Source organism: Alligator mississippiensis, chromosome 8 (genome assembly GCF_030867095.1).
Source record: "Alligator mississippiensis isolate rAllMis1 chromosome 8, rAllMis1, whole genome shotgun sequence".
NCBI classification, from domain to species: Eukaryota; Metazoa; Chordata; order Crocodylia; family Alligatoridae; genus Alligator; species Alligator mississippiensis.
In genome coordinates, this window is record NC_081831.1 from 23,420,013 (window position 1) to 23,446,350 (window position 26,338).

The window sequence follows — 26,338 nt, forward strand, 5'->3', positions numbered from 1 at the left end:
TGGGTACTGCCCATTATTAAATACATTACAGTAGTTCTAAGTCTCCCCCAGCCAGCTAAGGGCTCAAAGCCAGTACTGCCCATTATTAGCTGCATTACTCCCAAAACCCCATCCCAGTGCTGGATGCTGCACAGCATTTGGTGCATTATGGTTCACCCCAGAGCCCACTGCAGCCTAGTCTAATATCGCATCCGTGCCAGGCACTGCACATTATTAGGCACATTATAGTTCCCCTTGCAGCCCTCTAGCCTGGTCCACGACCCTATACTGCTGCTGCACATTATCAGGAACATTACAGTAGCCCTAAATTAATACTCCATCCCAGAGACAGGTGCTGCACATTACTAGGTGCAGTATAGCACCCCTCAGATTCCCAGTTCAGGGGAGTTACTGGAGGACTAGATACCATCTCCCCAGGGGGACCCCCCACCCCAGGACTGAGTGTGGTTGGTCTATGAGCTCCTGGGATGCTCTAGCTCTCAGAATCCCAGGGTAGTTGGTGTGGAGGTTGTCTCCAGCCTGGACCAGAACCCCCCAAGCTGGCAGCTGGTTCCCCCTGCTCCCATTCCCCTCCAGGACCAATAGGTCATTTGTAGCCAGCAGAGGGGGCAACTTCCCTCCACAGCTTAAGAAACTTTGCTCCTGGTGGGGGAACTGCCCCTCCTCCTTCCCAGGACCCACATTTACCCCTACAGCTGCAGAATCACCCCTCCAAATACACTCCCACATACAAAGTGATGCCTCTGAATACAAAGGGGGGTTCTTTATAAATTGTTTCATAAATAAAATGGGGGAGGGGGGGAATGGGGCTGGGGAGGTAAATGGGGCTTGAGGGGTAAACAGCCTGGCGGGGTAGGGCAGCAGCACAGGTCCCCCAAGGCTGGTGGGTACTAGTAGGGATGTCCTCAGCTCCCCCTCCCCCCAAGCCAGTGTTGGGGTCCCCCAGGAGGTGCTGGGGAGGGCAGGGGTCCAGGCTGCAGCTCTGAGGTGCCTCTCATCATCCACTTTCCTTGGCCTGAAGCGGGTCATGGAATCACTGGAAGGGGGGGGGGGGGGGGGGGGAAAGAGGGGGAGGAACATTGGGTTAGTGCCACAGGGAGTCACCTCACAGTGACCCCTTTTCACAGCCCCTGGGGTGTCCCAGTCAAGCCCCAAGCTTCCCCCCACCCCACTATGGACTAGCTTGGGTTGAGGGTCTGGGCTAGGAGCCCAGATGCCTGGGTTCTCTCTGCCTCCCAGGAACAGGGAGCAGCTGCCAGCGGACAGGGCTGGGAGCCAGGAGGCCTGGGTTCCATCCCCAAGCTCTGGAAGGGCAGGGATGGGAGTGGGGCTGGGGGCCAGACGCCTGGGTTCTCACTGCATTCCAGGAGGGGGAGTGGCTTCCAGCAGGTAGGGCTGGGAGCCAGGATGCCTGGCTTCTATCTGCAGCTGGGGGGGGCAGGCACAGTTCAGGGAAGGGTCTTCTGGGAGCCCAGATGCCTGGGTTCCACCCTCAGGCACTGGAAGGGCAGGGGATTTGATTCAGCAGGGTGGGAAGCCCAAATGCCTGGGTCCCATCCTCAAGTCCTAGGAGGACAGTGTGTCAGGGTGGGTGTTCTGGAAGCCCGGACACCAAGGTTCTCCCTGCATCCCAGGATGGGAGTGGGTTTCAGTGGGCATGACTGGGAGCCTGGATGCCTGGGTGCTATTCCCAAGTTCTGGGAGGGCAGGGGGTGAGACTGGGGAGTGCTGGGACCCAGACACCATGTACCCACCTGTGGGAGGTGGGAGTGGAGGGGCACGGCGGTTAAGTAGAGGCTGCAGTGCCTCCCGCAGGCGCTGGTAGTTGCGCTCCAGCTCCCGGTGATACTCGCGCTGGTCAGGTCCAATCAGAGCCTTGTTCTTCCGCAGGGCATCCTCACACCTGCAGGGCAGGGCCAGGTTAGAGGAGTGGGGCTTCAGAAGGGGGCACGGCCTAGACAATTGGGGGCAGAGCTAGACCATGGCTGGATGTGGGCTTAGGGAGTGGGCAGAGGATGGGGTGAAAGTAGCAGTGCCAGAGCACCACTGGGGTGTGGTGCTAAGGGTGGGGCCAAGGGGCAAGGCATAGGCATGGGTGGAGCTGTGGTGATTGAGGGCAGAGCCAACACACAGTGGGGTGTGACCTGGGCTGCCATAGTGCTGGAGGCAGGGCATGAAAAGGGGGCGGAGCCAATGAATAATGCTGAATGTGCAAGCACATGTACAGATACAAGTGGAGGGGCTCTGCATACACAGGTGGGATGCGTATGTGTGTGAGGTTCTGCACACATGTGGGGTTCACATGTGTGGGATGCATGTGTGAGCAGGTTCTGTACAGGTAGGGGGCCAGGCATGTGGGGGAAGGATACTGCACGTGTGTCTGTGTGCGGGGAGGGGGGGGTGTCTGTACACACATGGGGGAAACATGCATGGCAGGGGCAGGCTGGTACCGCTTGGTAAAGTCCTTGAAGCAGAGACGCAGCTTGTTGTGGTGCCGGTAGAGCTTGGGGTCTTGTGGGATCTCAGCCAAAAACACCTGGGCCACCTCCAGCGGGCCCTGGGAGGGGAGGGGAAGGGGGAGGTCAGGGGTCAAGGCTGGGGGGGGGCAAGTCCTGTGCCCTGATGGTACCCCTCACACCTGACCTGCAGCCCCCTGCTCTGCACCCTGTGCCATTCACTCCTGACTTGCAGCCTTCTGCCTCCAGCCCTGCACCTGGTTGACGGTGGTGCCCACACAGCCCTGCAGCACCATCTGCAGCATCTTGGGGTCGGCCGGGTCCTGGCGGGTGGCGAACGCCAGCTCCTGTGTCTTCTTCTGCATGTCCTCGATGGCCACCTCGATGGGGGTCAGGATGATCTGGGGGAAGAAGGCACGGGGTCAGGCTAGGTCCCCCAGCCCAGCACCCACTGATGATGTGTAGGGGGTGCACACAGGTGCGCATGCACCCCCTGAGAGTGCTGCCAATGCTGCTGGCAGCACCTGCGGCTAGTTGGTGCTCGCTACCCCCCCATTGCCATCGACACCACCACAGCCATCTGCGGGAGCTCGCCGCTTGCCACCGCCCTGAACCCACTGCTGCCTCTGGGCGATTGCAGTGCCCCCTCAGCCTCCAGGGGCAGCATCATTCATGCTGGCTCCCCCCCACTGGCACCTCCTCCTTGTGGACCACGTTGATGCGAGTCTTGATGTAGGGGAAGGCATGGGCCGTGGTGAGCAACGTCTTGCGCTTGAACTGCTCGTGGAGCTCGCCGTGCGCCCGCCCACCCGGTGTCAGGGGGGTGCAGAAAAGGAAGCGACGAAGCCCATAGCTGCGCTCGAAGTCGGTGACACGCTCCCGTAGCTCATAGGCCTCCAGATATGGCTCCACATAGGTCACTTGGATGTAGGCCTGGGAGGCGGGGGGGGGGAAAAAGAGGGGCAGGTGGGCCTGGGGCATTGAGGGTCCCCCTCCCCATGTACCCACACAACTTGCCCCAGGATCAGAACCTTGGCCCAAGATTGGGGCCATCTGCTCAGGATCACCCTTCCCCTGCCCAGGATCGGGGCCATCTCCCCTGGATCACTTGCCCTCTCCTGCCCCAGGACCAGGTCCCCCTTCTACCCCCACAGGATCAGGCTCCCACATCCCACACCAGAATCAGACCCCTCCCCCCAACCTATCCCCTGCCCCCAGGATCAAGACCTCCTCCCCATGCCCCCTATCCCCCACCCCAGGATCAGGTACTTCCTCCCCACCTACCTTGCTGGGCTCTAGCTTGGCTTTGTCCACGGGGTTGGAGTCCTTGATGATCTCAACCACATCATCCCCAAAGCGCTGGGCATAGAACTCCTGGGGGTAGGCGTAGTAAGACCCCACCCTCTGTCATGGCCCAGCTTCCCCATCCCCCCACTAGGGAGCCTGGGGGACACCTAGGGAAGCTGGGAGATGGGCGGAGCCCAAGGAGGTGGGAAGAGCATGAGGACCTCCCAGGGGAGCGGGAGGTGTGGGCAGAGCAGGGAGAAGGACTGTAGCAGGTGGGCAGAGCCTTGGCACCCGAGGGGTTGGGGACGGTGGTAGAGCCGGGCACACCTCGAGGCGGTGGGCGATCTCGGGCAGCTTGGTGAGCGATGGTTCCTTGTAGACAAACTCCTGCTCGTCCAGGTCCCCGAAGCGCCCGCCATAGAAGCCCACGCGGAAGTAGGTGCCAAACATCCGCTGGGGGCACCTGGAGAGCAAAGCGGGGCATGAGCAAGGGGCAGAGCCAAGCCCGGGGGAGGGCTTGGAGTTGGGGGTGGAGCTACAAGCTAGGTGGGAGGGGAAATGAACTGGACATGGGGCTATGAGCCAGGGGTGGTGAGGCATGAGCTGTAGGGTGGGGCTGAGCCTTGAGGGCAGAGCCTAGGGGGTGGGGCTACAAGCTGTGGGGTGGGATCGAGCCTCAAGGGTGGGGTTGTGATGTGGGTGGGGCTCTGACTATACCAGACCCAGAATAGCCTGAGCCCTGCCCCTGGCACCCCCCACCCTGCAGCAGGACCTCCCTGCCACCCCAAGCCTTCTGGCAGCTCCTACCAGGGAGTGCAGCCAGAACCTCCATTAGCTAATGACCTCCCCCTCCATCCTGCCCCCTCCCCACAAGGCAACTCACCAAATACAGGTGCCAGGAGGGGGTGCCCAGAGCAACAAGCGAGGGGTAGGGGGGAAACCACAAGGGAGGTGGGTTAGCCATGGGCACAAACAGCGCCTGCCTGCCCCCCCCTCCCCCCTCTCCAGTCTGGGGTCCCATCCCCTATGGCTTGAGCCCCCCCCCCGCAACTCCCCCCAGCAGGTGAAAGAACCCAGGTGTCCTGGCCCCTCCCATGCTTTGGGAAGGTGGGGCAGAGACCAAGAGGCACCCCATGCCCACCCAACCCCCCTCCTAGTCCCTATTACCCCAAGGGGATTAAACAGGGAGGTTCCTGGCCCACCCCTGGGTTATGCTTGAGAGGACCACGCGGGTGCAGGGGGGGAAAAAACAAAACAAAACACGCACGCACAGATGTGTGCATACATGAAATAACGGGCCTACCTCCCAGCCAGAACTCTGCCGGGTGCCGAGAGGGAGAGAGAAACCATTAATGGTCGCTGGCATGCGCCCCACACACCCCTGCGCACACCCCTCCCCTTGGGAAACTAAGGCACAGGCAGAGAGGGGATCTGGACAAATTAGCAGCAGAGCAAAGGCTGGAACCCAGGAGTCCAAGCTCCAGCTTCCAATTCCCATGCCCCCTCCCCAACATGGGAAATGGAACCCAAGTGTTCGGCATCTAATCCATGCTCTCTTCCCTCCCCAAACCTGGACAGGGAACCTAGGTGTCCAGGTTCTTGCTCCTGCCCCCTCCAAATTTGCCAGAACTTCAAGAGAGCCCAGTCATCTGGGCTCTCAGCCCCCCTCCCAGCCCCAGCTCTCCTCCCAGGGAACCCAGGAGTCCAGGCACCCACATCCCCCTCCTTCCCCTCCCCAGCACCAGGAGTGAATCCAGGCATCCAACCCCTGCTCACCGGCTGGGCGAGGCGGGCAAACGCATCCTGCAGCTGCCCATGCAGTGTCGCCAGTCGTGTGTGGTCACGGTTTGCTTCGTGGATGGGGATGAGCAGCTTGTAGACCTCGTTCACCGCCTCATACAGCCCGGCCTGCAGGGAAGAGGGGCCGGGGGGATTGGGGGTCCCATTTTACCTGTCTCTGCCCCTCCCCCCTGCCATGAACTCCCTGAGGCCCCTTCTGCCTCCTGGCATCACTTTATTGCTGGCTCCATACCCAAACCCCCACCTCAACAAGCATGAAGCTCCCAGAATGCATTGCAAGGCCTCAGCCATGCTATCTCCCTTCCTCACCCCCACCCCCACATTGGCTAGGGTAGGGGGCAGTAAGCCAGGACACCTTGGTCCTGTCCCCAATTCAGGGCCCGGGACTCCTGGGTTCCATCCCAGACTCCTAAGTCTCATTCCCAACCAGGCTCCTGAGTCCTGGGTCTTGTCTCCCACCTGCCTCCCCCCTGGGCTCCTGGGTCCTTGCTCACCGCAGTGAAGGCATCGGCTGCCTGCTGGAGCAGACCCACCAACCCCTGTTCCGTAAAGAGCTGCCCTGAGCAGACGCCCTCCTCGCCCGGTGTCACCACGTCGTCGGCCACGGCCGATTCCTCCAGCACGTTTGATGAGATGCTCTGGGGGCAGGAGGGGGTGGGGGGTCAGCCCAGACACCTGGGTTCCCTCCCTGGCACAGCACTCAGGACTGGAGCGGGGAGCCCAAACACCTGTGGTTCTCTCCCGGATCCGGGAGGGGAGCAGGTGACAGCAGAGGGGCCACGAGCCAGGACACCTGGGTTCCATCCCTGCTCCCAGCACCCAGATGCCCGAGTTCTACCCTCAGTCATGGGCCCTGGACACCTGGGTCCTGCCCCTACCCGAGTCCTGTTTCCTATCTGGTCCCAAGTCACCTGGGTCCCAGCCTCTCCTCCAGCACTTGGACAACTGGGACCTGTCCCCTCCCCAGCCCTGAGACACCTGGGACCCACCATCTTCCCTGGTCCCCAGGTTCCTGGATCCCACTTGCGACCCAGCTCCCTAGTCCCAGCCCCTGGACACCTGGGTCCCACCCACTCCCCAATCCCAGGACACTTGGATTCTCCCTAGCCCGGATGTGGCCTGCCAGGGCATTCTATCTGGCCCATGGGGCCCCTAAAAATTTAGAAAGTTAATACTTCATAGATTTCATAGACATTAGGGCTGGAAGGGACCTCGGAAGATCATCGAGTCCAGCCCCCTGCCCAAAGGGCAGGACGTCAGCTGGGGTCATAGGATCCCAGCAAGATAAGCATCCAGTTTCATCTTGAAGGTGTTCAATGAAGGCGCTTGAACAACCTCCGGCGGCAGGCTGTTCCAGACCTTGGGGGCTTGGACAGTAAAGAAATTCTTCCTTATGTCCAGCCTGAAACGATCTTGTAGTAGTTTGTGACCATTCGTCCTCGTCATCCCTTGGGGCGCTCTGGTGAACAAACGTTCCCCCAGATACTGGTGATCACCCCTGATAAACTTGTAGGTGGCCATCAGATCACCCCTGAGCCTGCGCTTTTCCAGGCTAAAGAGCCCCAGGGCTCTCAGCCTGTCATCGTAGGGTCTGCTTCCCTGACCCCTGATCATGCGCGGGCTCTTCTCTGGACTCTCTCAAGCTTCTCCACATTCTTTTTGAATTGTGGAGCCCAAAACTGGACGCAGTACTCCAGCTGCGGCCTCACTAAGGCTGAGTACAGGGGGAGAATGACGTCCCGGGATTTGCTTGAGAAGCATCTATGGATGCAAGCCAGCGTTTTGGTCGCTTTACTAGCCGCAGCATCGCATTGCAGGCTCATGTTCATCTTGTGGTCAATGATGACCCCCAAGTCTCTTTCTTGCATAATGCTAGCCAACATAGCACTGCCGAGCCTATAAGGATGCTGCGGGTTTTTCTTCCCAAGGTGGAGAACCTTGCATTTATCGGCATTGAACACCATCAGATTTTCATCCGCCCACTTGCTGAGCCTGTCCAGGTCAGCCTGGATCACCCGCCTGTCTTCTGGCGTGGATGCTTTGCCCCAAAGTTTGGTGTCATCGGCGAACTTGGCCAGTCCGCTTCTGACTCCAGTGTCCACATCGTTAATGAAGATGTTGAACAGATGTTGAACTTATCTGCCCCTGGCTGCCTATGTCGCCCTTGATGCCTTGCCAAAACTCAGTAAGTGGCCCTCTGCCAGAAATAACTGCCTGCCCCTGCCCAGCTCAGGGGCTCACCTGGAAGGAGACGCAGCCAACAGGCAGGTGGCGCCGGTCCTCCAGCAGGCTCAGGTACTCTGCCACCAGGGCAGCACCATGCACCAGGCACTGGGCAGACTCAGCGTGGCCCCCCCGGGCCGCGTGTGTCTGCGCCATGCTTTGCAGCCATGTCAGCCGCAGGTCCGGTGAGTTCTGGTAGCCCTTGGCAATGCTGGAGGGGGCGGGAAGGCAGGGTCAGGACACCCGGGTTCCTTTTCAGGTAGGCTGGGGACCTGGACCCCCGAGTTCCACCCCAGCTTGGGGAGGGGAGTGGGGGCTGGAGGTTGGAACAGGGGGGCTGGGAGCCCAGATGTCTGGGTTCTCTCCCCAGCTCTGGAAGCAGGTTGCAGGTAGAGGGTTGGAGCTGGGAGCCTGGACACCTGGGTTCTCTCTCAGCTTAGGAAGGGGAGTGGGGGCTGAGGTCTTGGAGTAGGGGAGCTGGCAGCCCAGATGCCTGGGATCTCTGTGCACTCTGGGACAGGAGTAGGGGCTGTGGGTACCCAGATGCCTGGGTCCTTACCGGTACATGAGGTCAATCAGCATCTCGGGGTCCTCCTGATGCTCCTTCATCTTCACCGTGTCAGTCAGGATCATGTGCAGGTTGAATACCAGGTCCTGTACCTGGGGGAAAAGGGGAGCTGGTAAGTGTCACAGGGGGCCTAGCTGCCTGCTTCCCCCAGACCTCACCCACTGTACATCATTAGGTACATTATGGTTCCCCCCAGAGCCCACTGCAGCCTGGTCAAATATCCCACCCCAGTGCCAGGCACTGTACATTATAAGGCACCTTAGGGTTCCCTTGGGTTCTCCAAGGCTCCTCCCCTAAGGGTGGGGCTCCTAGAAGTTCCTCCCACCACAGGGAGGGGGGAGGGAGTCCCAGAAGCTCCACCCCCTAGAAGGTAGGGCTCCCTGAGGCTCCTCCCCCTAAGGGTTGGGCTCCCAGAGACCCCTCCCACCAGCAGATGGGGCTCTCCCTGTGTCTTCCCAGTCACAGGACAAGGCTCTCTGAGGCTCTTTCTACCAGGGCCCCCCACAAGCTCCCCGAGACTCCACTCACCCTAGCATGGGGCTCCCAGAGGCTCCTCCCCCTAGGCGGTAGTGATTCTAGAGATTCCCAGCTGGGAGCTTCTCAAGACCCCTCCCACCAGAGGGCAGAGCTCCCTGTGGCCCCTCCCACAAGGGGGTAGGGCTCCCCAAGCCACCTCCCACCTGGGCATGGGGCTCCCTGACACTTCTCTCATTCCCAGGGCAGGGCTTCCATAGGGTCCTCCCGCTAGGGGCAGGGCTCACCATGCCCCTGCCCAGCTACCTGCTCTGGGAAGGGGCTGTGGTGCAGCTCGGGGTCATCATGAGCGTAGGTGAGCAGTGTGCGCAGTGAGCGTCGCAGATGCTCCTCACTGAGACTCCGCGACGTCCCCACCAGCGTAGACAGCGACAGCGTCACCTGCAGCTTCACTCGTGCAAAGCTCTGGGGTGGGGGGGGGAGGAGGAGGAGAATGTTACCCCTGTGCCCCATCCCAGCCCTCCCCCTCTGCATATATGAGTCCCCCCCCCATGCTGCTTTGCACAGGACAGGGCAGACTGCCCCCTTTCAGCAGCTGTGCTCCCCCCCAAAAGCAGATGCATGGCAGCAGAAGGGAATCATGGAGGTTCCCAAAGTGAAGGGCAGAGTCCCCAGGACATGGTCAACCCCAAGACACTGTAAGGGTCTCCAGAGCAAAGTGGGCTCCCTGGGTGTGGGGAGGGGGTCTCCAGGGCACAGAGGGTCCGCATAGCAGAAGGGGGTCCCCACAGGAAGGACAGTCCCTCAGGAAGGACATTAGAGGGTCTCCAGGGTAGGGGATAGATCCCCAGGGCATGGGGGGACTCCCTCAGTTGAGGGGTCACCAGGTTGAACACAGGGGGTCCCAGGCACTCACATGGGCAGTCTCGTAGCCCTGGCGCATGAGCAGGTAGAGTGAGGCACTGGCGTGGGCCCGGATTGTAGCCACATGGCTCCCACACAGCCGCAGCAGCCGCAGGCAAAGCTCAGCTCCCAGCTCCGCATCCTCCTCAAACAGCAGCTCTGGGAACTGCCCACAACAGAGAGACAGGGTGAGATTGGCCCCTGGATGCCTGGGTTCTCCCCACAACGCTGGGAGGCAAGTGGGGCTGGGGACTTACAGCAGGGGGAGCTGGGAGCTCAGACACCTGGGTTCTCTCCAGCTGGAGGGGTAGGGGGTGGCACGATTAGAGCAGGGGGGATGGGGATAGATCCTGGATGCCTGGGTTCTCTCCCCAGCCTTGGGAGTGGGGTGGCCACGCAGGTTCTCTCCAGCTCAGGAAGGTCAGTGGCAGAAGGGGAAGGGGCTTAACGTCTGGGTTCTCTCCCAGACACCTGGGTTTTTTCCTCAGCTCTGGGAAGGGAGCAGGGTCAGGTGCCAGCCTGGACACCTGGGTTCTCTCCACACTCTGGGTGCAGACCTGGCCTCCCCACAGGCCCCACCCCACCCACCCACCCACCCAAGATCCATGAGATGCCAGGCACAGGGCTTGAACCTGCAGCCAGGTGGGGAGAGGTCTCACCTTGGCCACCAGGGCACGCTGGGTGGCCAGGCTGTGCTGCAGGTAGACGGCACCGGGTGCACAGGCCATGCTGTGCAGCAGCACCCGCAGCAGCACCCCCAGCAGGCTGTCCCGGGCCTCGGCCAGTGGCAGTGTCTGTGGGCACAGGGTCAGAGCAGGTGAATCCCAGATGCCTGGCTTCTCTCCCCAGCTCTGAGGCATGGAGCTTTGAGCAGGGGGCACTAGGAGCCTGGACACTTGGGTTCTCTGAGGGCAAGTAGGGGCTGGGGAGTGACAGCAAGCGGGGCAGGCTGAGAGCCTGGAGACCTGGGTTCTGTCCTCACTTGGGGAGGGGGTCTCTGGGATTACAGCAGGGGATCCTGTGGGATTTGAGCCCAGACACCTAAATTCTCTGGACAGGGAAAGGGGGGGGGAAGGGGTCAGAGCAGGGGGGCTTGGAGCCCGGACACCTGGGTTCTCTGGGTGAAGGGAAGTAGAGTCCTTGAGGGTTAGAGCAGGAGCATCTAGGAGCCCAAACACCTGCGTTCTCTCCCGATTTAGGGGCCTGTTCCCAGCACCTGGGCGATAATCTCCAGCGTGTCCAGCACTATCAGGTTGGCCTCAGTCACCAGGTTCCCCTCGACCAGCACCTCCTGCTCCACCTCCTCCTTGGTCCTGGGGGTGGGGAGGGTGATATGAGACCCTGCCCCAGCACAAGACCTAGTCCCCTCAGCCCAGGACCCCCTCAGCCTGGCTCTGCGCCCCCCAGGGGCCATCATCCCTTATGGGCATAGCCTTATACCCCCGCCCCAGTGTCCCCTGCACACCCAGCAACCCCTTCCCACGTACTTATCAGGCCTCTCGGTGCTAGGTCTCCAGTGTGTCAGGCTCTTCCTCCATCGCACGTTCTCATGTGGCCCCAAGGGGCTGCGCTCTGGAGGGACAGTGTTATGGGGTGGGGGGACTGGCCCAGAAGCCCAGCCATGTTCCCAGCCTGGGGGGTGGGGCAGTCCGCAGGATGGGAGGAGTTGGGGATGATGCTAAAGCAGGTTTGGGGGGGCAGGGGCCTGAAGCCAGGGCTGTGGGTATAGGTGGGGGGGGCAGGGGGAGTTGATATGGGGAAGTTGGGACTGGGGGCTGAAGCTGAGGCAGGTTGCGGGGGCTCTCACCACGGCTGCGGCGCACCATGTCCCGGCGGGCACCCACAGTGCCCAGGATGGCCTCCTCCAGCCGTGCCCGCATGTCCAGTGACTGGGCTAGGGGCAAGCGGTGCCCGCGCTCTCCACCTGGACGGCCCTACACACAGGAAACATGTGCATATACTGCCCACATGCACACACAAGTGAGCACATACACGTGTACCCCTCCAGCCCCCCTCACCCCCACCTGCAGCCCCCCTTAGTCACACAGAGTGACATGCATGCAGACACACACAGCTGTGCATGCAGACAGGAACACAATTACCCACACTTACGTGCAGCCCTCCTAGAGGTTATACATATGCACACAGAAAGATGCAGATACACATGCACGTACATATACCTGTAAACCCGTGTAGACATAACCTGTGCATCCTACCTACCCAGACATGCATGCTCATGTGAACACAAACCCGTACACACATGTATAGACATGCCTGCACATGCCAACACACACACACCTTTATGCCCATGTATTTACAGAGGCCGCGCACACATGCAGACAAGCATACATCAACATGCGTGTCTGCCAATACATGCGTGTTAACACGCGCAACATGCAGACAACACATGCACACATGCAACATGCATGCAAAATGGCAACACTCATGTGCCAACACACGAACATGCATGCACATGCCAACACACGATCCAGCTCTGTCCCAGGCCCCCCTACACCCCTCCTTTGCCACCCCTTCTCTCCTCCCCCGCAACCCCCGCACCTTGTAGCAGAAGGCAGCAGTGCAGAGCCGCAACAGGTCGAGCAGCCGGGCCAGGCGGGCAGGGGGCAGGTCAGTGAGCCAGCCCCGCAGGACGTCAGGGTCTGCACCCTTCAGCACCCACAGCAGGCAGCCCAGCAGCTCCCGTGTCGCCTCTGGTGCTAGCCCCCCACTCGCCCGCCCCCCCTGCAGATACCAGGGCAGGGGGTCAGGGCACAGTTGGGGGGGGGGGGCGGCGGGGGCAGCTCTGCTTTGTTCTGCCCCTGCCTGGCACCTGGATGGGGGCATGGGGGGCTCTGGGAGGGACAACTAGGGTTGGGGCAGTTGGTGCCTGGGTTCTTCTCCCAGCTCTAGGAGGGGAGTGGGCATTGAGTGAGAGGGGGAGTTGGGAGCCTGGACAACTGGGTTGTATCTCCAGCCTTGAAAGGGAGTGAGTGTGTAGTGAGAAAGCGTAGCTGGGATGCCTGGATTTTCTCAGTCCAGGGAGGGGGGAGGGACTGAGGGGTTGGAGTAGGAGAGGGCCTCCCAGGTCCAGGATGGGAGTGGGCATCTAATGGGATGAGAAGCCTGGACTCCTGGGTTCTGTCCCAGTTCTGGAAGGGGAAGGGGGCTGATGCTGAAGGAGAAGTGGGCTGGGAACCCAGATGCCTGGGTTCTGGCCCTGGCCCTGGGGGTCTAAACAGCTCGGACGCCTGGGTTTCATCGCTACTCTGAGGTGAAAAGGGATGGGGGCCAGATGCCTGGGTTCTCTCCTAGCTCTGGAAGGGTGTGGAGTGCAGGAGATCAAAGCAGGAGCCCAGACAGCTGGGTTCTGTGCCCAGGCCCGAAGGGGGCAGAGTCCCAGGAAAGAGGCCCTCCTTCCAACCCACCCCATGGCTACTCACAACTGCCGGCCCCGGGGAGGGGCAAGGGCAGGGCACAGGTGGCAAGGGCGACCCTGCAATGGCCATCGCCACTGAAGGGCTGATGGTGCTGCCATCTCCATCACCGTCATCCCCCAGCGTGGACGGGACCAGGCGCCCACGTGGGCTGTGAGTCTCTGCAGAGGCAGGAGAGGAGTGTCATTAAACCCAGACACCTGGGCTCTATCCCAGCTCTGGAGCCCAGGATACCTGGGTTCTTTTCCCTGCCCTGGTTTGGGAGGGGAGCTAGGATACAGCAGAGATGGCAGGAAACCAAGATGAGTGGGTTCTTCCCTGCCATGTGGGAGGGCAATCATGTTTAGTGGTGAGAGTGGGAGCAGGGAGGCAACAGCCAGGACACCTGGGTTCTAGCCCAGCACAGGTAGAGAAGTGGGGTCTGGGGGGTTAGAGTAGGGGAGGCTGGGAACCTGGACACCTATGTTCTCTCTCAGCTCCCAGGGGGAAGGGGCAGGGTGGGGCAGGGTTAAAGCAGAGGGGGCTGGAAGCCCAGATGCCTGGGTCCTCAGTTTCATAGTTGGAAGGGTTGGAAGGGACCTGAGCAGATCATCAAGTCCGACCCCCTGCCATAGGCAGGAAAGAATGCTGGGGTCGTACGACCCTGGCAAGATGTCTATCTAGCCTCCTTTTAAAGACCCCCAGGATAGGAGCAAGCACTTCCCTTGGAAGTTGGTTCCAGATCCTAGCTGCCCTGTGAAGTAGCGCCTCCTGATATCTAGCCTGAATCTACTCTCCATCAACTTATGGCTGTTATTCCTTGTTACTCGCAGTAGTGCTCAGGGGAACAGGGACTCTCCCATTGCCTGCTGGTCTCACTTGGTCAGTTTAAGGGAGTTGGCTCTGGAGACCAGGACACCTGGGTTCTTCCCTGTGGTCAGATCAAGTGGTGAGAACAGGGAGCAGCAGCAGAAGCCTGGATGCATTGGTTCCCCAGAGGCTATGGGCAGGGCAGGGCAGGGCTCACCACTGAAATCATGCAGCTGAGGCAGCACATCCATGACGATGGTGATGAGTGGCAGGTAGAGACGGGCCACAAGGGCACAGGCAGCAGGCGTAGCCAAGCGAGGGTCAGCTTCATGGCTGCACAGCAGGTTGTGCAGGGCCCCTATAGCCTTCTTCTGCAGGGCCAAGGCACTGGTGGAGCATAGGGTGGGGGTCAGAGCTGCTCTCAGAGCTTGGGTAGAGAACCCAGGTGTCCAGGCTCCCAGCTCCCCATGAACCCCCCAGGCCCACTGCCTTTCCAGAGAACACAGGTGTCTCCAAGCCACCTGTTCCAAGCCACCAGCCTTCACTCCCCTCCCAGAGCTGTGGAGAGAATCCAGGTATTCAGGCTCTGTACCACACTCCTCCCCCACACTAAGAACCCAGGCATCCCCAGTCTCTCCCCCACTTACTCGTCCCCATCGGCTTCCAGGATCAGAGCCAGCTCGGACAGCAGCAGCCCCACCAGGAAGTGCTGCCGTCGGAAGGGCCCTGACAACTCCAGCATGTGGGCCCAGCGCTGCTCCGGTGCCTGACTGGAAAAGGCCGAGCCCTGGGCAAGAGTGGGACCATGAACTGGCATGGTGTGATGTGGACACGGAAGGGGGCCAGGCATGGCATGGGGGTCAATGTAGGTGGAGCTACATGGAGCACATGGCAGAGGGGGTATAGATGCCAGAGGGGGTGTAGCTTGGTGGCATGGACATGGCTTGTGGGGTAGGCAGAGCCTGGCATGTGGCCTAAAGCACAGGCTGTGAAGGGGTGAAGTCTAGAGTATGGTCAGGTGAGCCGGGCTTCATGACACATGGGCAGGCTTTGTGAGTGGGGTGGGTGGAGCCTGGAGCACATGGCTAGGGCAGGAGTGGCTCCATGGCAAGTGGGAGGGGCTATAGCAGGTGTGGTTTATGGATGGTGTGGAGCCTGGAGGACACAGGGGTATGGCTCCATGGCATTTGGGTGGGGCTGGATGGGCATGCCTTATACAGGTGAGGATTGGCAGAGCCTACCAGGTAGCCCAGAGCACACAGGCAAGAAGTGGGTGGAGCCCAGAGCACATGGCAAGGGTGCGTAGGGGTGACATGGGTGAGGGTAGGCAGGGCCTGGAACCTAATTCAGAGGACAGGGGCTACAAGGGGGAAGAACCTGGTGCATGTGGCCAGGTTGGGCATGGTTCAGTGGCACGTGCAAGGGGCTGTGGTGGGCATGGCTCTGTAGCACATGGGAGGGGCTGCAGTGGGCATGGCTTGTGGGTGGGGCCTGGCAGGTGGTATGAAGCATGTGGGCCACAAGGGAACAGAGCTTGTGGTAGGCATCTGTAGCATGTGGGGGGGAGGCTGTGGGGGGGATGTCTTGAGGGCAGGTGTGGTGAACTGGGCTGGGCTCTGGTGGGTAGGAGGAGCCATGGGCAGGGCCTACCTGGGAGGAGACAGAGGGTGAGGGCGAGGCAGGGGGCGAGAGGCTGCCCAGGGGCAGGTTGAGGGGGACGTAGTGCTCGTGGCTGGAGACGATGCGCAGCAGATCCAGCCGCAGCCCCAGCAGCACCGACGGATTCGGGGCAGTTGCCAGCCGCGCCCCCACCTGCCGGGAGATGCGGGGGGGGAGGGGTGCAGGTCACTGCCTTGCCCCCCTACCTCCCACAGCTGGGCAGAACTGACTCCCCCAGCCCTTTAGGCCTCAGCTTGGCCTTTCCAGCCCCAACAGATGCTCACCAGACACCCCTGCTCCACTATAGGATCCCATAGACTCCCCCCCTCCCCTGCCCCCATCAGGCCCCCACCTGGGTCCCTTATAGGCTCCCCAGCCCCACAGACTTCCCTTTCCTCTATCAGGCCCCCCTGCTCTCCCATCAGGACTCCCCCCTGTGCTACAAACTCCTCCCCTCTCCATAGGGTTTCGTGCAGCCGCATGGCTGGATCTCCCCCCCAGCCTTAATCCCAGCCCCAGCGCCCCTCCACAGCCCCATGACTCCTGTTGCCCCCCCCAGCTCTGCAGACCTTCTACTCCCTTTCTGGTCCCCTGCTGCCCCCCCACGGGACCTGTTTATAGTAGGCACGGACAAGGCCCAGCACAAAGCCACGGTCCATGAGTGACAGCAGGTCAGCCAGGAAGAAGCCCAGGCTGGTGTTGAGGCGCTCCACCAGCTCCATGTCCTGGGAGGGCAGGCAGAAAAGGGGACGGTGAGCTGTTGTGGGGGGCTGTGACCCAAGCACAGGGCAGGAAGAGTTAATGGAGGGGAAGAAACGCATGGGCACAGATAGATGGATGGAAGGGGAGGGACCCAATAAGGAAGGAATGGGTTAATTGGGGGGGGGGATAGGTACGTAGGTACAGACATGGGCATACCAGTGGGCCTGGGAAGAGCACAGATAGATGAAAGGGGCTCCTGAAGCTGCTCCAAGCATTGGGCAGGAAGGGTAATGGGGGGTGGGGTGGAAGACTGCAAGAGGAAGGGGCAGGCAGACATGTGGGCCAGGACAGACAGAGGTTGGTAGCAGGAGCGGGGAGCAGAGGAACTTCTGGAACCCTGAGAGTGTGGGGAGGGTAGGAAGGAGTTAATGGAGGCAGGGATGGGCAGAAAGACAGACATGTAGGCCTAGACCAGACCCATAGCCAAGGACAGAGAGTCCCAGAGGAGAGACACTAAGCTGGGGGGAAAGGATAAGCAGGAGGCAAAGAACAGACACACCAGACATACAGATGGGTGGGGCGCGGAAGAGACGGACCTGGTGGCAGCGGGCAGCAACCTCGGTGCTGAGGGCACAAACCAGGGCAGCCACATCATCAGCAAAGCGCTGGGGCAGGCGCAGGCGCCGCGGAGCCTCCAGCCGCCCAGCTCGGTACAGGTGCAGTGCTAGGCTCTTGGTCTTGGGGGGAAGAGAAGCTGGGTCTGTGATGGAACAGGACCTTCCATTCTGCAGAATCAGGCCCCTGCCCCCCACAGAATTGGAGCCCTCCTTCCCTGCAGATTCAGGCTCATACTCACCCCGTCACAGAATCAGGCCCCCTCCCCAACAGGACTGGGGACCCCGGTTGCCCACAGGATCTGAGCCCTCTTCAGGATCAGGGCTCTCTGCTGTATCAGAGCCTTCTACCCGCTCCCCTTGCACAGGATCAGGCCCCCACTCCTTCCAATTGCAGGAGCTAGCCCTCTCCCTGCAAGATCTGTGCCTCCCCCAACCCATGGAACTGGGATCCCCTGCAGGATCAGAACCCTCCTCCCCTAGTTGGGGGATGAGAGATGAGGCCCCCCCCACCCTGACAAGACAGGAGGAGATCACATTCTTCCCCTACCACATTGCCCCAGTAATGGGCTGGTATAGCAAGGAAGGAATTAATGGGCTGGGAAGGACCTGGGGCAGGGGGCACTACAAGGAGCCAGGGGACCCTAGGGGGGGCTGGGGCAGGTGGCTGGAGCAAGGGGAGCCTGGAGGGGCACTAGGGGCATGGGGGGGGAGGTGGAAAAAGGGCTGCCAGGGGGTCTCCACATACCATGAGCTGGAAAAAGAACCAGGCCTGGCATAGGGCAGCCTCTCGCACGACGCTCGCACTCACCACCCACTGCAGCGCCAGCTCCTCATGCACCAGCTGGATAGGCACGGGGGGGCACCATGAAGGCATGGGGGTCACCAGGGGGCAAAGGGGTCACTGAGGAGTGGGGGGGCAGCCTCGGTTGCAGCAGCCACAGGGTTAATAAGGAGAGACCCCTCCCCTTGCCTAAACTCCTTGGGTCCCAAGGACAGGGGGTAGAGGTGACCCTCCATTAACACCCCCCCCAATTAACCCCTTGTGAGAAGCAGAAGACAGAGACAGAGAACACGGTCCCTGCCTCCTCCCTCCCTGGGATCTGCTGCTGAACCAGCCCGGAGACAGGGAGAGAACCAAGAGGAAGGGGCAGGATCAAGCCTGAGGTGGGTAGGATCAGGGCTGGGGGCACCTGCTTGGGGTCGGGGCCAGCAGGGGGTGGGGGGCGACGGAGCACAGCCTTGGTGCCCCCAGGGGCGTAGGCAGCGTTGACCCATGAGTGTGAGCGGTCGATGCCCTGGGGGATAAAGGGGGAGCTCAGTGCGGGGTGGAGCAGGCTGGAGCATGGACCCCACCCCCGAGCCCAGCCTGAAGTCTCCCACTGCCCCAGGCTCCAGTGCAGAGCCCCTCACCACCCAAGCCCCCACCCCCAAGACTCCATCCAGAGCCCCCACCAGACACCAACCTAGAGCCCTCAGAGCCCTGAGCTTTGGGAAGACAGGACCCCAGCCTCCCCCTTGACCCTTGCCCAGAGCCCCCCAGTGCTCAAAGCTGGGGGGGCAGGACTCAAGCCCCCCCAAAGCCCCAAGCTGGGTGAGGGAAGACCCTCCTCCCCACCACTCATCATGAGCCAAGTCAAAGCCCAGGCTGCCCCCCCCCACCCCCAACCATACCTTGGTGCCCAGGATGTGCTGTACCTCCTCGTCGGGGCAGCAGGGGTTGCTGGCCAGGTCGGGGTTGCTACAGCTGATGCTCTTGGCACGGGATAGGGGGAGGCCAGTGGGGGGATGGAGGGGGTCTTGGTCCGGGGCGTTGGCCTCTGCAGCGAGGGAAGGATCAGACCCTGGGGGTGTCCAGGAAGGCTGGGGGAGGAGAGAGCCCAGAAGCCCCGAGGAACCCTGCCCCCCCCCACACCCTGCATTAACTACCCAGAGGGCTCCAGCTTCCCTCCCAGAGATGGGGGAGGCATCCAGGCTCCCAGCCTCACCCTGCTCTAACCCATTATACCCCACTCCCCTCTCAGAACTCAGAGAGAACCCAAGTATCCAGGCTCCCAGCACCCCTGCTCCACCAGTTAGAGAGAACCCAGGTATCCAGGGTCCCAAATGCTCCCTGCTCTAACCCATTAGACCTCCCTCCCCGAATTAGGAGAGAATCCAGGTGTCTGGGCATCCAGCTCCCCCTGGCTCTAGCCCACCAAACCCCAGTCCCCCCCAACACTGGGACAGAATCCAGGCATCCGGGCTTCCAGCACCCCCTGGAGCTCACCGCGTTCTGTCCCGGGCAGGCGGAAGGCAAAGTGCACATAGGCAGCCAGCACGGGGCAGCGGCCGTGGGTGTCCCGGCTGCCCTCCAAGCTGCGGTCAATCTGGTTGGCCAAGACGGCCAGGGTCTCGAAGGCTGCCCGGCCCACATTCACTGCAGGCAATGCAGGGTTAAGAGCACCAGGGTTCTCTCTCCTGTGCCTCAGTCTTCCCACCTGGGAAATGGTGGCAGTGCCCTGTTCCGGGGGTGGAGTTGGGTGGGGGGCTCTGATAGCAAGGTCAGGGGAGGGGCTGGCACTGCTTGGCTACCCAGCAGAAGAAAACCCAGGCATCCAGGCTCCCAGCCCCTCTCACCACAGAGCTGGGACAGAACCCAAGCATCCAGGCTCCCAGCACTCCTCTGTTCCACCCCCCTACCCCTTCCCAGGATTTGGGTGCTCACCGGTCTGGCCGTTGATAAGAGGAGGACGGGTGAGGAGGCGCAGGAGCCGATCAAGCAGCTGGTGGCTGAAGGCAACGAGGGGCTGGGGCTGGGCCCCCCGCAACCCCCCCAGACTGGCCCGCAGCTCTGCCTCCAGCACCGCTGCCCCCCGCCCACCACATGGCCCCACCTCCAACGCCCTCCCCAGTGCCAGGAACCGCTCCAGTGCTGGGTCCTGCCAGGGGGAAGGAGGGGGGGGTCAGTCAGGGCTGGGGGAGCCCCTCATGGGTGTCCCTTGGGGGCACAGAACAGGCTGGGAATCCAGGTGTCCTGGCCCCCAAGGCAGGGAAGGGCCCAGGGCTGGAGAGAAATGGGTGCAGCCAGACACACGCATGCAGACACACCCACAGATGTGTACACAGGCATACAAATGCCCACACATGCATGCAGATGACTGCACCTGTGCTTGCTCACACAGATGGACATACACACACATGCACCCCCCCACCCCTGCCCTCTTACCTGTGTGTGCACAGAGGAGACGGCCCGCAGCTCCATATGGAACACGCCCTTGTGGTTGTCCACCCACTTCATGCCAGGCAGCTGCACCTGGTGCCACATCACAGCCACAGCTGGGGGGTCAGGACCACCCCCAACATCCCCCTTACTGCCCAGGATCTCCCTGACACCCCCACCACCCCCTGCAAAATGCCCCAGGCCCCTCCCTCAACCCCCCCAGACCCTCTAGGGCACCCCCAAGATCCCTGCCCTGCTCCACCAGAACCACTCCAGATTCCCTCTTGCCCTCCCCAGGACCCCTGTGCCCCCTGCCAAGATTCCCCCCTGCACCCCACAGACCCTTCCCTATGAAGATTCCCCTGCCCCTCCACACACACTCCCCTGTGGGACCCACCCCCCAGCCCCTGCCCAACATCTAGGATTCCCCCCCTCCGGCCCCTGACTCAGTTTCCCCAGCTGAGTGGGGGACAGACAGACAACTCCCCCCCAGCTCAGGAAGCCCCTGGCACCCCGCCCGCCCTTCCTGGTGCCCGCACTCACGTCAGGGGTGAGGACAGAGTAGCTGGGGGGAGGCTTGTCCACAGAGACAGGCAGGCACAGGGGTCCCGTGCGCAGCTGCCCATGCTGCATCAGAGGCACCCACTGCAAGAGACAGGACACAAAATGGGGAGTGGGGGGGCAGTGCCAGAACCCTTCCACAGCCCCTGGGGTGAGAGGGGAAGGGAAGGGAGGGGAAGGACGTCTCCAGGGGGCAGAAACCCCAGGTAGGACTCTAGATTTAGGGGCACCCCATAGGGGATGCTGGGGGCTGGGAGGGCAAGGGGTGCAGCCAGCAGTGTGGCCCAAATAAGGGTAGGACTGGCAGGGGGCAGGGCCTGGACTGGGGGTGGAGCTGGTAGAGGGCAGGGCCTGTTGGTATTGGGTGGGGCCTGGGGTAGAGTCTGGGGCAAGGGGCAGAGCTTAAAGTAGAGCCAATGGGGACATCAGGTGGGGTGTGGGAGCAGGATTAACAGGGGGTGGGGCCTGGACTAGGGGGGCAGGGCCTACTGTGTAATTGATGGGCGCACTGGGCAGGGTGTGGGGCATGGCCTGGAGCCAGGGTAGAGCCTGTCATGCAGTCAACAGGCACATCAGGACTAAGGGGGCCTCTTCCATGTAGCCAGTGGGTGCCCTGGGTGGGGTGTGGGGGTAGGGTCTGGGCCTACCGTGTAGCCAACGGGGGCGTCAGGCAGGGTGTGGGGGCGGGGCTGGCAGGCCACATGGTGGAAGGAGAAGAGAAGATGGTGGCTGTCGCCCAGTGCCGGCGGCAGCATCACCTTCACCTCCTCATAGAATTGCGGGCACCTGTGGAGTGGACAGGGGTACTGGGAACAGCCTTGACCCCCCAACCTTGGCTGAGCCCCCTTGCCAGCCCTCCCCCTATTATCATATTCACTACAATAGCCCCACCCTCCAATCCTGCCTCAGCACCTCCCCCATCCCAATTTACCACATTCACTGAAATAGCTCTAACTTCAAATCCCAGCCTGGCACATCCCCTCCCTGCACAAATTACCATATTTACCCAGGTTCTCACCCAGCAATCCACCCTGCTTCCAGGGCACATTACCATATTCACCAGAATATCCCCACTGCCAATCCCAGTTTGGCACACTCCCAAACACACACACTACTGTATTTACCAGAATACTTCTACTGCCAAACCTGGTTTCATGCCCTCCCTCCCCACTAAATTACCTTGACCAAATTATCTCAACCATCAATCCCAGTTTGGCACCCACCCCCAACACAAATGACTATGTGATTCACCTGGGTTTCCATCCGGCAATAACTGCTGCACCTCCAGCCAGAACCCCCCTCCCCCCCCCCCACACAAATACCACATTCTCCAGAAGACCCCCACCCCATATCCTAGCTTGCCCCCCACCCCCCATTAATGACCATAGTCACCAAAATATCCTCCAAGGTTCCCACCCAGCAGGTCCCTGCCCTCCTCCTCCAGCCATAATTTCCCACAAAAGCAGATTGCCATATTCACCTACTCCAATCAGGGCTCTGCCCACCCTTATGCCTGCCCTCCATATCCCCTTCCCTGGCCTGGACACCCACTTGTTGTGATAGACCACAGCTGTGTAGGCCTCCTGTGTAAACTCACTGGAGCTTGACTTCCCAAAAATCACCTGGAGTAGCAGAGAAGAGGGACAGACAGAGAGACAGGCACAGGTTGGCACTGGATGGACGCAGAGGCCAGGAAGCATGGGTTACTAATTCTGTTCCATGGCTGGGGGGAGATTATCCAGACTGCTGGGTCCACCCCTGTTCCAGGGGACAGACAGGGGGCACTCACTGGCAGGGCCTGGCTGGGGTCCTCACCAGCCATGAGCTGCACCTTGATGGCAATGTTGCGCATGGAGCCCTGGCGCGAGCTGAAGTTCAGGCTCTGGGGGTAGATGAAGAGCAAGTTCCTGCAGGACAAGACAGTGATGGGTTAACGGGGAGAAGTGGGCCTGGACTCCTGGGTTCCACCCCTGGCACAGGAGGTGGGAAATCAGTGAGTGCTAGAAAAGTGTATCAAGGAAGCAGGGGGCCTGGACTCTGGGGTCCCAGACCCAGCTGTGGAACCAGACTCCTGGGTTCTACCCCCAGCATGGGAGGGGGGAAAATCAGTGTGTATAAGGAAGGTGCATCTATGTGTTAGGGAGGATGGCGGGGCTTGACATCTGGCTTCCATGACCAGCTCTGGGCGAGGTGCAGCATCCAGAAGGCTGGTGTCCATACCCCCTTCCCTTATAAAAGGCTCTGCAGTGTGTGTGCATGGGGGGGAGGCTTCCTATTTCTATCCCTCAGTTCCCCCCCACAAAAAAAATCCAGGAGCAGCTGCAGCTTCCACCAGCCTGCAGCAGACAGCACCATTCCCCACTACTCCCCTACACCCCCACCCCTAATACCTGTACATGGTGTAGGGGGCAAAGACCTCACGGGCAGGGAACTCCAGGATCTCCTTGGTGGGCCGCACACGGGGGTCAGGGTAGGGCTGCACATGCAGCAGTTCCGGTGACAGGCAGTAGTGGGGGCTCTCGGGTGCCGGAGAGATGTCAATCTTCAGCAGAGCTGGGGGAGCAGAAACGGGGTGAGGGGGTGAGTATCAGGGTGGCCCCAAGGGCTGATAGGAAGCCAGAGGCACAAGGATTTGGAGGCTGGGGGTCAGGGAGACGACCAAAGCCATGCATACTCCTGGAAGTATGTCCCATGCACCTCCCACCCCCAGCCTTATACAAGACCCTTATATAAGGTGGTTAGGGCAGCCTGAGGAGTGCTCTGGGTTTAGCAGCCCCAGGGCAGGGCCTTATGCCTACTTTACAGCCCTTTGGTCAAGACCATGATGATCCCTCATGCCCCCTGCAGGGCCCCTTCTCCCCTCCCCTCCTTCCCATTGCCCCCATGGGTCCCTGCCCCTCCCAGCACCTGTGATGGGACGGAGCCGCCGCAGCAGAGATGATGGACGCCGCATGTCAGCCAGAAACTTGTACAGGTCCTCATCGCTTAGGCGGTCACCCTCCTGTAGAGACAGTTGTGGGGGAGGCCTCACAGCAAGGCCCTGCCCACTGCAAGCCCTGCCCATCCCCTTGAAGCATGTGCTTCCTGAAGAGCCCTGCCTCCCAGGCAGCCCCAGGCGCTCAACCCCCACCAGGAAGAGGAGCCCTTTCTGCAACAGCATCACCTGCCACAAGCCCCGCCTCCACAGGGACTTAGCCCCACCCCACCCACAGCTATACCTCTACATAGTGCAGCCAGGCAAATCTTCTGCCTGTCAATCAAGCTGAAGCCCCACCCCATGCAAGTCTGGCTACAACCAAGCAGGGACCTTGACCCCAGGCCATGCTGTGCCACTCCCACAAAATCCTGGCCCTGCCACCCACCCCCGACCTGCTTAAAGAAGTTGGTGATCGTGAGTGTAGCCGGGCGGAAGTTGCCAAAGCCACAGGCCTCATCCCCCACGCTCAGGCGATCCAGTGTCCGCCGCTTCCAGGTGCCCTTACGATCTGCCCGGGGAACCAAGCCCAAGACTTAAGCCCCAGGGCAGGGGCCAGGCCCCTTCCCCCTTGGCCTCCCATCTGTGTCCTGTACATGCTCAACCCTGCCCACCATACTTAGTACCCCCATCCAAGGACTCCCCCAAAGTCTGGCCCTCAAGAGTCTCCCACCCAGGCCCTATGCAGCCTGACCCTGCTTAGCTTTGCAAGCACAACATTCACTCACCCCAGTCAGCACCTCCATCCAAGGTCCCCCTGTTACTTGGTCTCCCATCCACAACCTGCATGGGCATGGCCCTGCTTATCATGGGAGCTCCAACACTCCCCACCCTACCCACCTGCCCACACACCAGTATCAGGGTCCAGGGGGTCACGCTCGGGAGCACTGGCGCTGCTGAGGACATTGCGCAGGTGTACAGCTGTCCATGCAAAGGGCATGCGGTACCGGCCCAGGCGGCTGCAGAACTGCTCTGCCGCCGTCCGCAGCCGCTCCAGCTTCTCCTTGTTCTGAGCGGGGGGGACAGAGGGTGGTCAGTAGGGCCCAGGACCCCCCAGCTCCCAGTAAGGGCCCCTCACAATATGGAGGGGTAGGGAGATAACTATGGCTCCAGCCTCACTGCAGGGGGTGGGGTGGGGAGCCCAGACACCTGGGTTCTATCTTGAGGAGGGCTGGGAGGTTGGAGCAGGGAGCTCAGACACCTGGGTTCTTTCCCTAGTTCTAGGAGTGCAGGGGCTGGGGTTTTAAAGCAGGGTGGGGGCCCGGATGCCTGGGTTCTATCCTTGCCCTGGGAGGAGAATGGGGACTAGGGGGTTAGAGCAGGGGGGGGTGCTGGGAACACAGATGCCTGGGTTTTGTCCCACCCATGGAAGAGAACAGGGTTCTAGGATGTTTGGACAGGCAACGCCTGGAAACCTGAGCGCCTGGGGTCTCTCCCAGCTCTACGAGGGGAGTGGGGTTCTGGTGGATTAGAGCAGGGGAGGTTGGGAGCCCAGATGCTTGGGTTCTCTTCCTGTCGTGAGGGGGAAGGGTGCTGGGGGAGGGCAGGGGGGCAGAACTGGACTAACACCTACCTTGACACCATCTGCCTCCCGCAGCACCATGTAGGGCTCGCAGCACTCCCCGATGTCCCCCTGTTGCAGCACCTTCTCTAGCTGGGAGAAGACAGGTTAGAACATGGGGGGCAGCCCAGACATCTGGGTTCTCCCCCAGCCCTGGCAGGGGAGTGGGGACTGGGGAGGTTAGAGCAGTGGGGGCTGGAAGCCCGGACACCTGGGTCAGTGGGGTGAGGTGGGTTAGAGCAGGGGAGATAGGAGCCCAGACACCTGGGCTCTCTCCTTGCTCTGGGAGGGAAGCGAGTGCCTCCTGCCTCACTGACCCTGATGACAAGGAAGATATCAGGGGAGGGGTGGCTGATGGAGAAGATGGCAGCACGGGCCAGGCTAGAGATGGCTGGGGGGGCACTGTGGCCCCGCAGTAGCCCCTTCACTGCTTCTGAGTTCAGGTCAAAGTAGAAGTTCTCTGAAATCTAGAGATCATGTGACTCAGTCAATGCAGCCCAGGCCCACACCTGCCCTTGGCCTGGTCTGTACAGCCCCATATATACCCCCAACCCTGAGGTCTGTATAGCCCCACACGTGCCACCAGCCCTGAGACCCTGCCTCCTGACCTGGTCCATATAGCCCAGGACATATCCCTTATGCTAAATCCATATACATACCCCCAGCCCAGAGGCCCTGCCCTCCGGCCTGGTCCATATAACCCCATACATGTCCCCTGGCCAGAGACCCCACCCTGTAGTTTGGTCCATATGCCCCAGGACACATCCCAACCTAAAGCCCCCACCTCTGGTCTAGTCCATACAGCCTAGGACACACCTCCAGCCCTGAGGCCCCACCCCAAGCCCAGTCTGTAGAGCCCTGGTACCTTCTTCTTCTCCTTGATGTCATAAAGGGCAAGAGACCCGAAGATGGGCTCGAATTCAATCTCAAATCTGGATGGACAGACAGACAGGCCGTGGGGCTGAAAGGATCCCCTCCTCCTGCCCCTGCCCCAAGTCCCCCATCCCCAGCCCCTTTGGTCTTCGTGGACTGAGCGCCCAGACACCTGGGTCCAATCCACAACTCCAGGGGGTTTGAGTCTCTGGGTTGCAGGAGGGGCTTGGAACCAGGACTCCCGAGTCCCCTGGCTGG

The 26,338-nt window shown here is 61.1% G+C and overlaps 1 protein-coding gene across 15 annotated transcripts in view; it reads right to left on the reverse strand.

Moving 5' to 3' along the window:
• Positions 1-738: 738 nt before the first annotated feature.
• DOCK6 (dedicator of cytokinesis 6) overlaps positions 739-26,338 on the reverse strand; it is a 34,624-nt gene continuing 9,024 nt past the window's right edge. For 6 of the 15 annotated variants that reach the window (XM_059732338.1, XM_059732329.1, XM_059732328.1 and 3 more), the window contains 42 exons: positions 26,073-26,139; positions 25,525-25,674; positions 25,220-25,300; positions 24,487-24,655; positions 24,042-24,157; positions 23,580-23,673; positions 23,063-23,225; positions 22,462-22,579; positions 22,224-22,294; positions 21,320-21,458; positions 20,655-20,756; positions 20,118-20,204; positions 19,617-19,830; positions 19,179-19,328; positions 18,584-18,729; positions 18,103-18,207; positions 17,658-17,753; positions 16,892-17,032; positions 16,205-16,318; positions 15,585-15,746; positions 14,582-14,721; positions 14,152-14,321; positions 13,152-13,306; positions 12,271-12,453; positions 11,519-11,645; positions 11,199-11,283; positions 10,928-11,024; positions 10,371-10,505; positions 9,725-9,877; positions 9,115-9,273; positions 8,326-8,426; positions 7,785-7,977; positions 6,038-6,181; positions 5,520-5,651; positions 5,047-5,061; positions 4,071-4,196; positions 3,741-3,830; positions 3,153-3,389; positions 2,714-2,857; positions 2,451-2,557; positions 1,755-1,903; positions 739-1,036 (listed from right to left, as the gene is read on the reverse strand). In XM_059732338.1, the coding sequence (XP_059588321.1) occupies positions 1,026-1,036; positions 1,755-1,903; positions 2,451-2,557; positions 2,714-2,857; positions 3,153-3,389; positions 3,741-3,830; positions 4,071-4,196; positions 5,047-5,061; positions 5,520-5,651; positions 6,038-6,181; positions 7,785-7,977; positions 8,326-8,426; positions 9,115-9,273; positions 9,725-9,877; positions 10,371-10,505; positions 10,928-11,024; positions 11,199-11,283; positions 11,519-11,645; positions 12,271-12,453; positions 13,152-13,306; positions 14,152-14,321; positions 14,582-14,721; positions 15,585-15,746; positions 16,205-16,318; positions 16,892-17,032; positions 17,658-17,753; positions 18,103-18,207; positions 18,584-18,729; positions 19,179-19,328; positions 19,617-19,830; positions 20,118-20,204; positions 20,655-20,756; positions 21,320-21,458; positions 22,224-22,294; positions 22,462-22,579; positions 23,063-23,225; positions 23,580-23,673; positions 24,042-24,157; positions 24,487-24,655; positions 25,220-25,300; positions 25,525-25,674; positions 26,073-26,139 (5,338 nt within the window). In that variant the 3' untranslated portion in view covers positions 739-1,025. Of the gene's footprint in view, positions 1,037-1,754; positions 1,904-2,450; positions 2,558-2,638; positions 2,858-3,152; positions 3,390-3,740; positions 3,831-4,070; positions 4,207-5,046; positions 5,062-5,519; positions 5,652-6,037; positions 6,182-7,784; positions 7,978-8,325; positions 8,427-9,114; positions 9,274-9,724; positions 9,878-10,370; positions 10,506-10,927; positions 11,025-11,198; positions 11,284-11,518; positions 11,646-12,270; positions 12,454-13,151; positions 13,307-14,151; positions 14,322-14,581; positions 14,722-15,584; positions 15,747-16,204; positions 16,319-16,891; positions 17,033-17,657; positions 17,754-18,102; positions 18,208-18,583; positions 18,730-19,178; positions 19,329-19,616; positions 19,831-20,117; positions 20,205-20,654; positions 20,757-21,319; positions 21,459-22,223; positions 22,295-22,461; positions 22,580-23,062; positions 23,226-23,579; positions 23,674-24,041; positions 24,158-24,486; positions 24,656-25,219; positions 25,301-25,524; positions 25,675-26,072; positions 26,140-26,338 lie in introns of those variants that run through there. The other 9 variants (XM_059732332.1, XM_059732330.1, XM_059732334.1 and 6 more) reach the window with 8 other exon arrangements.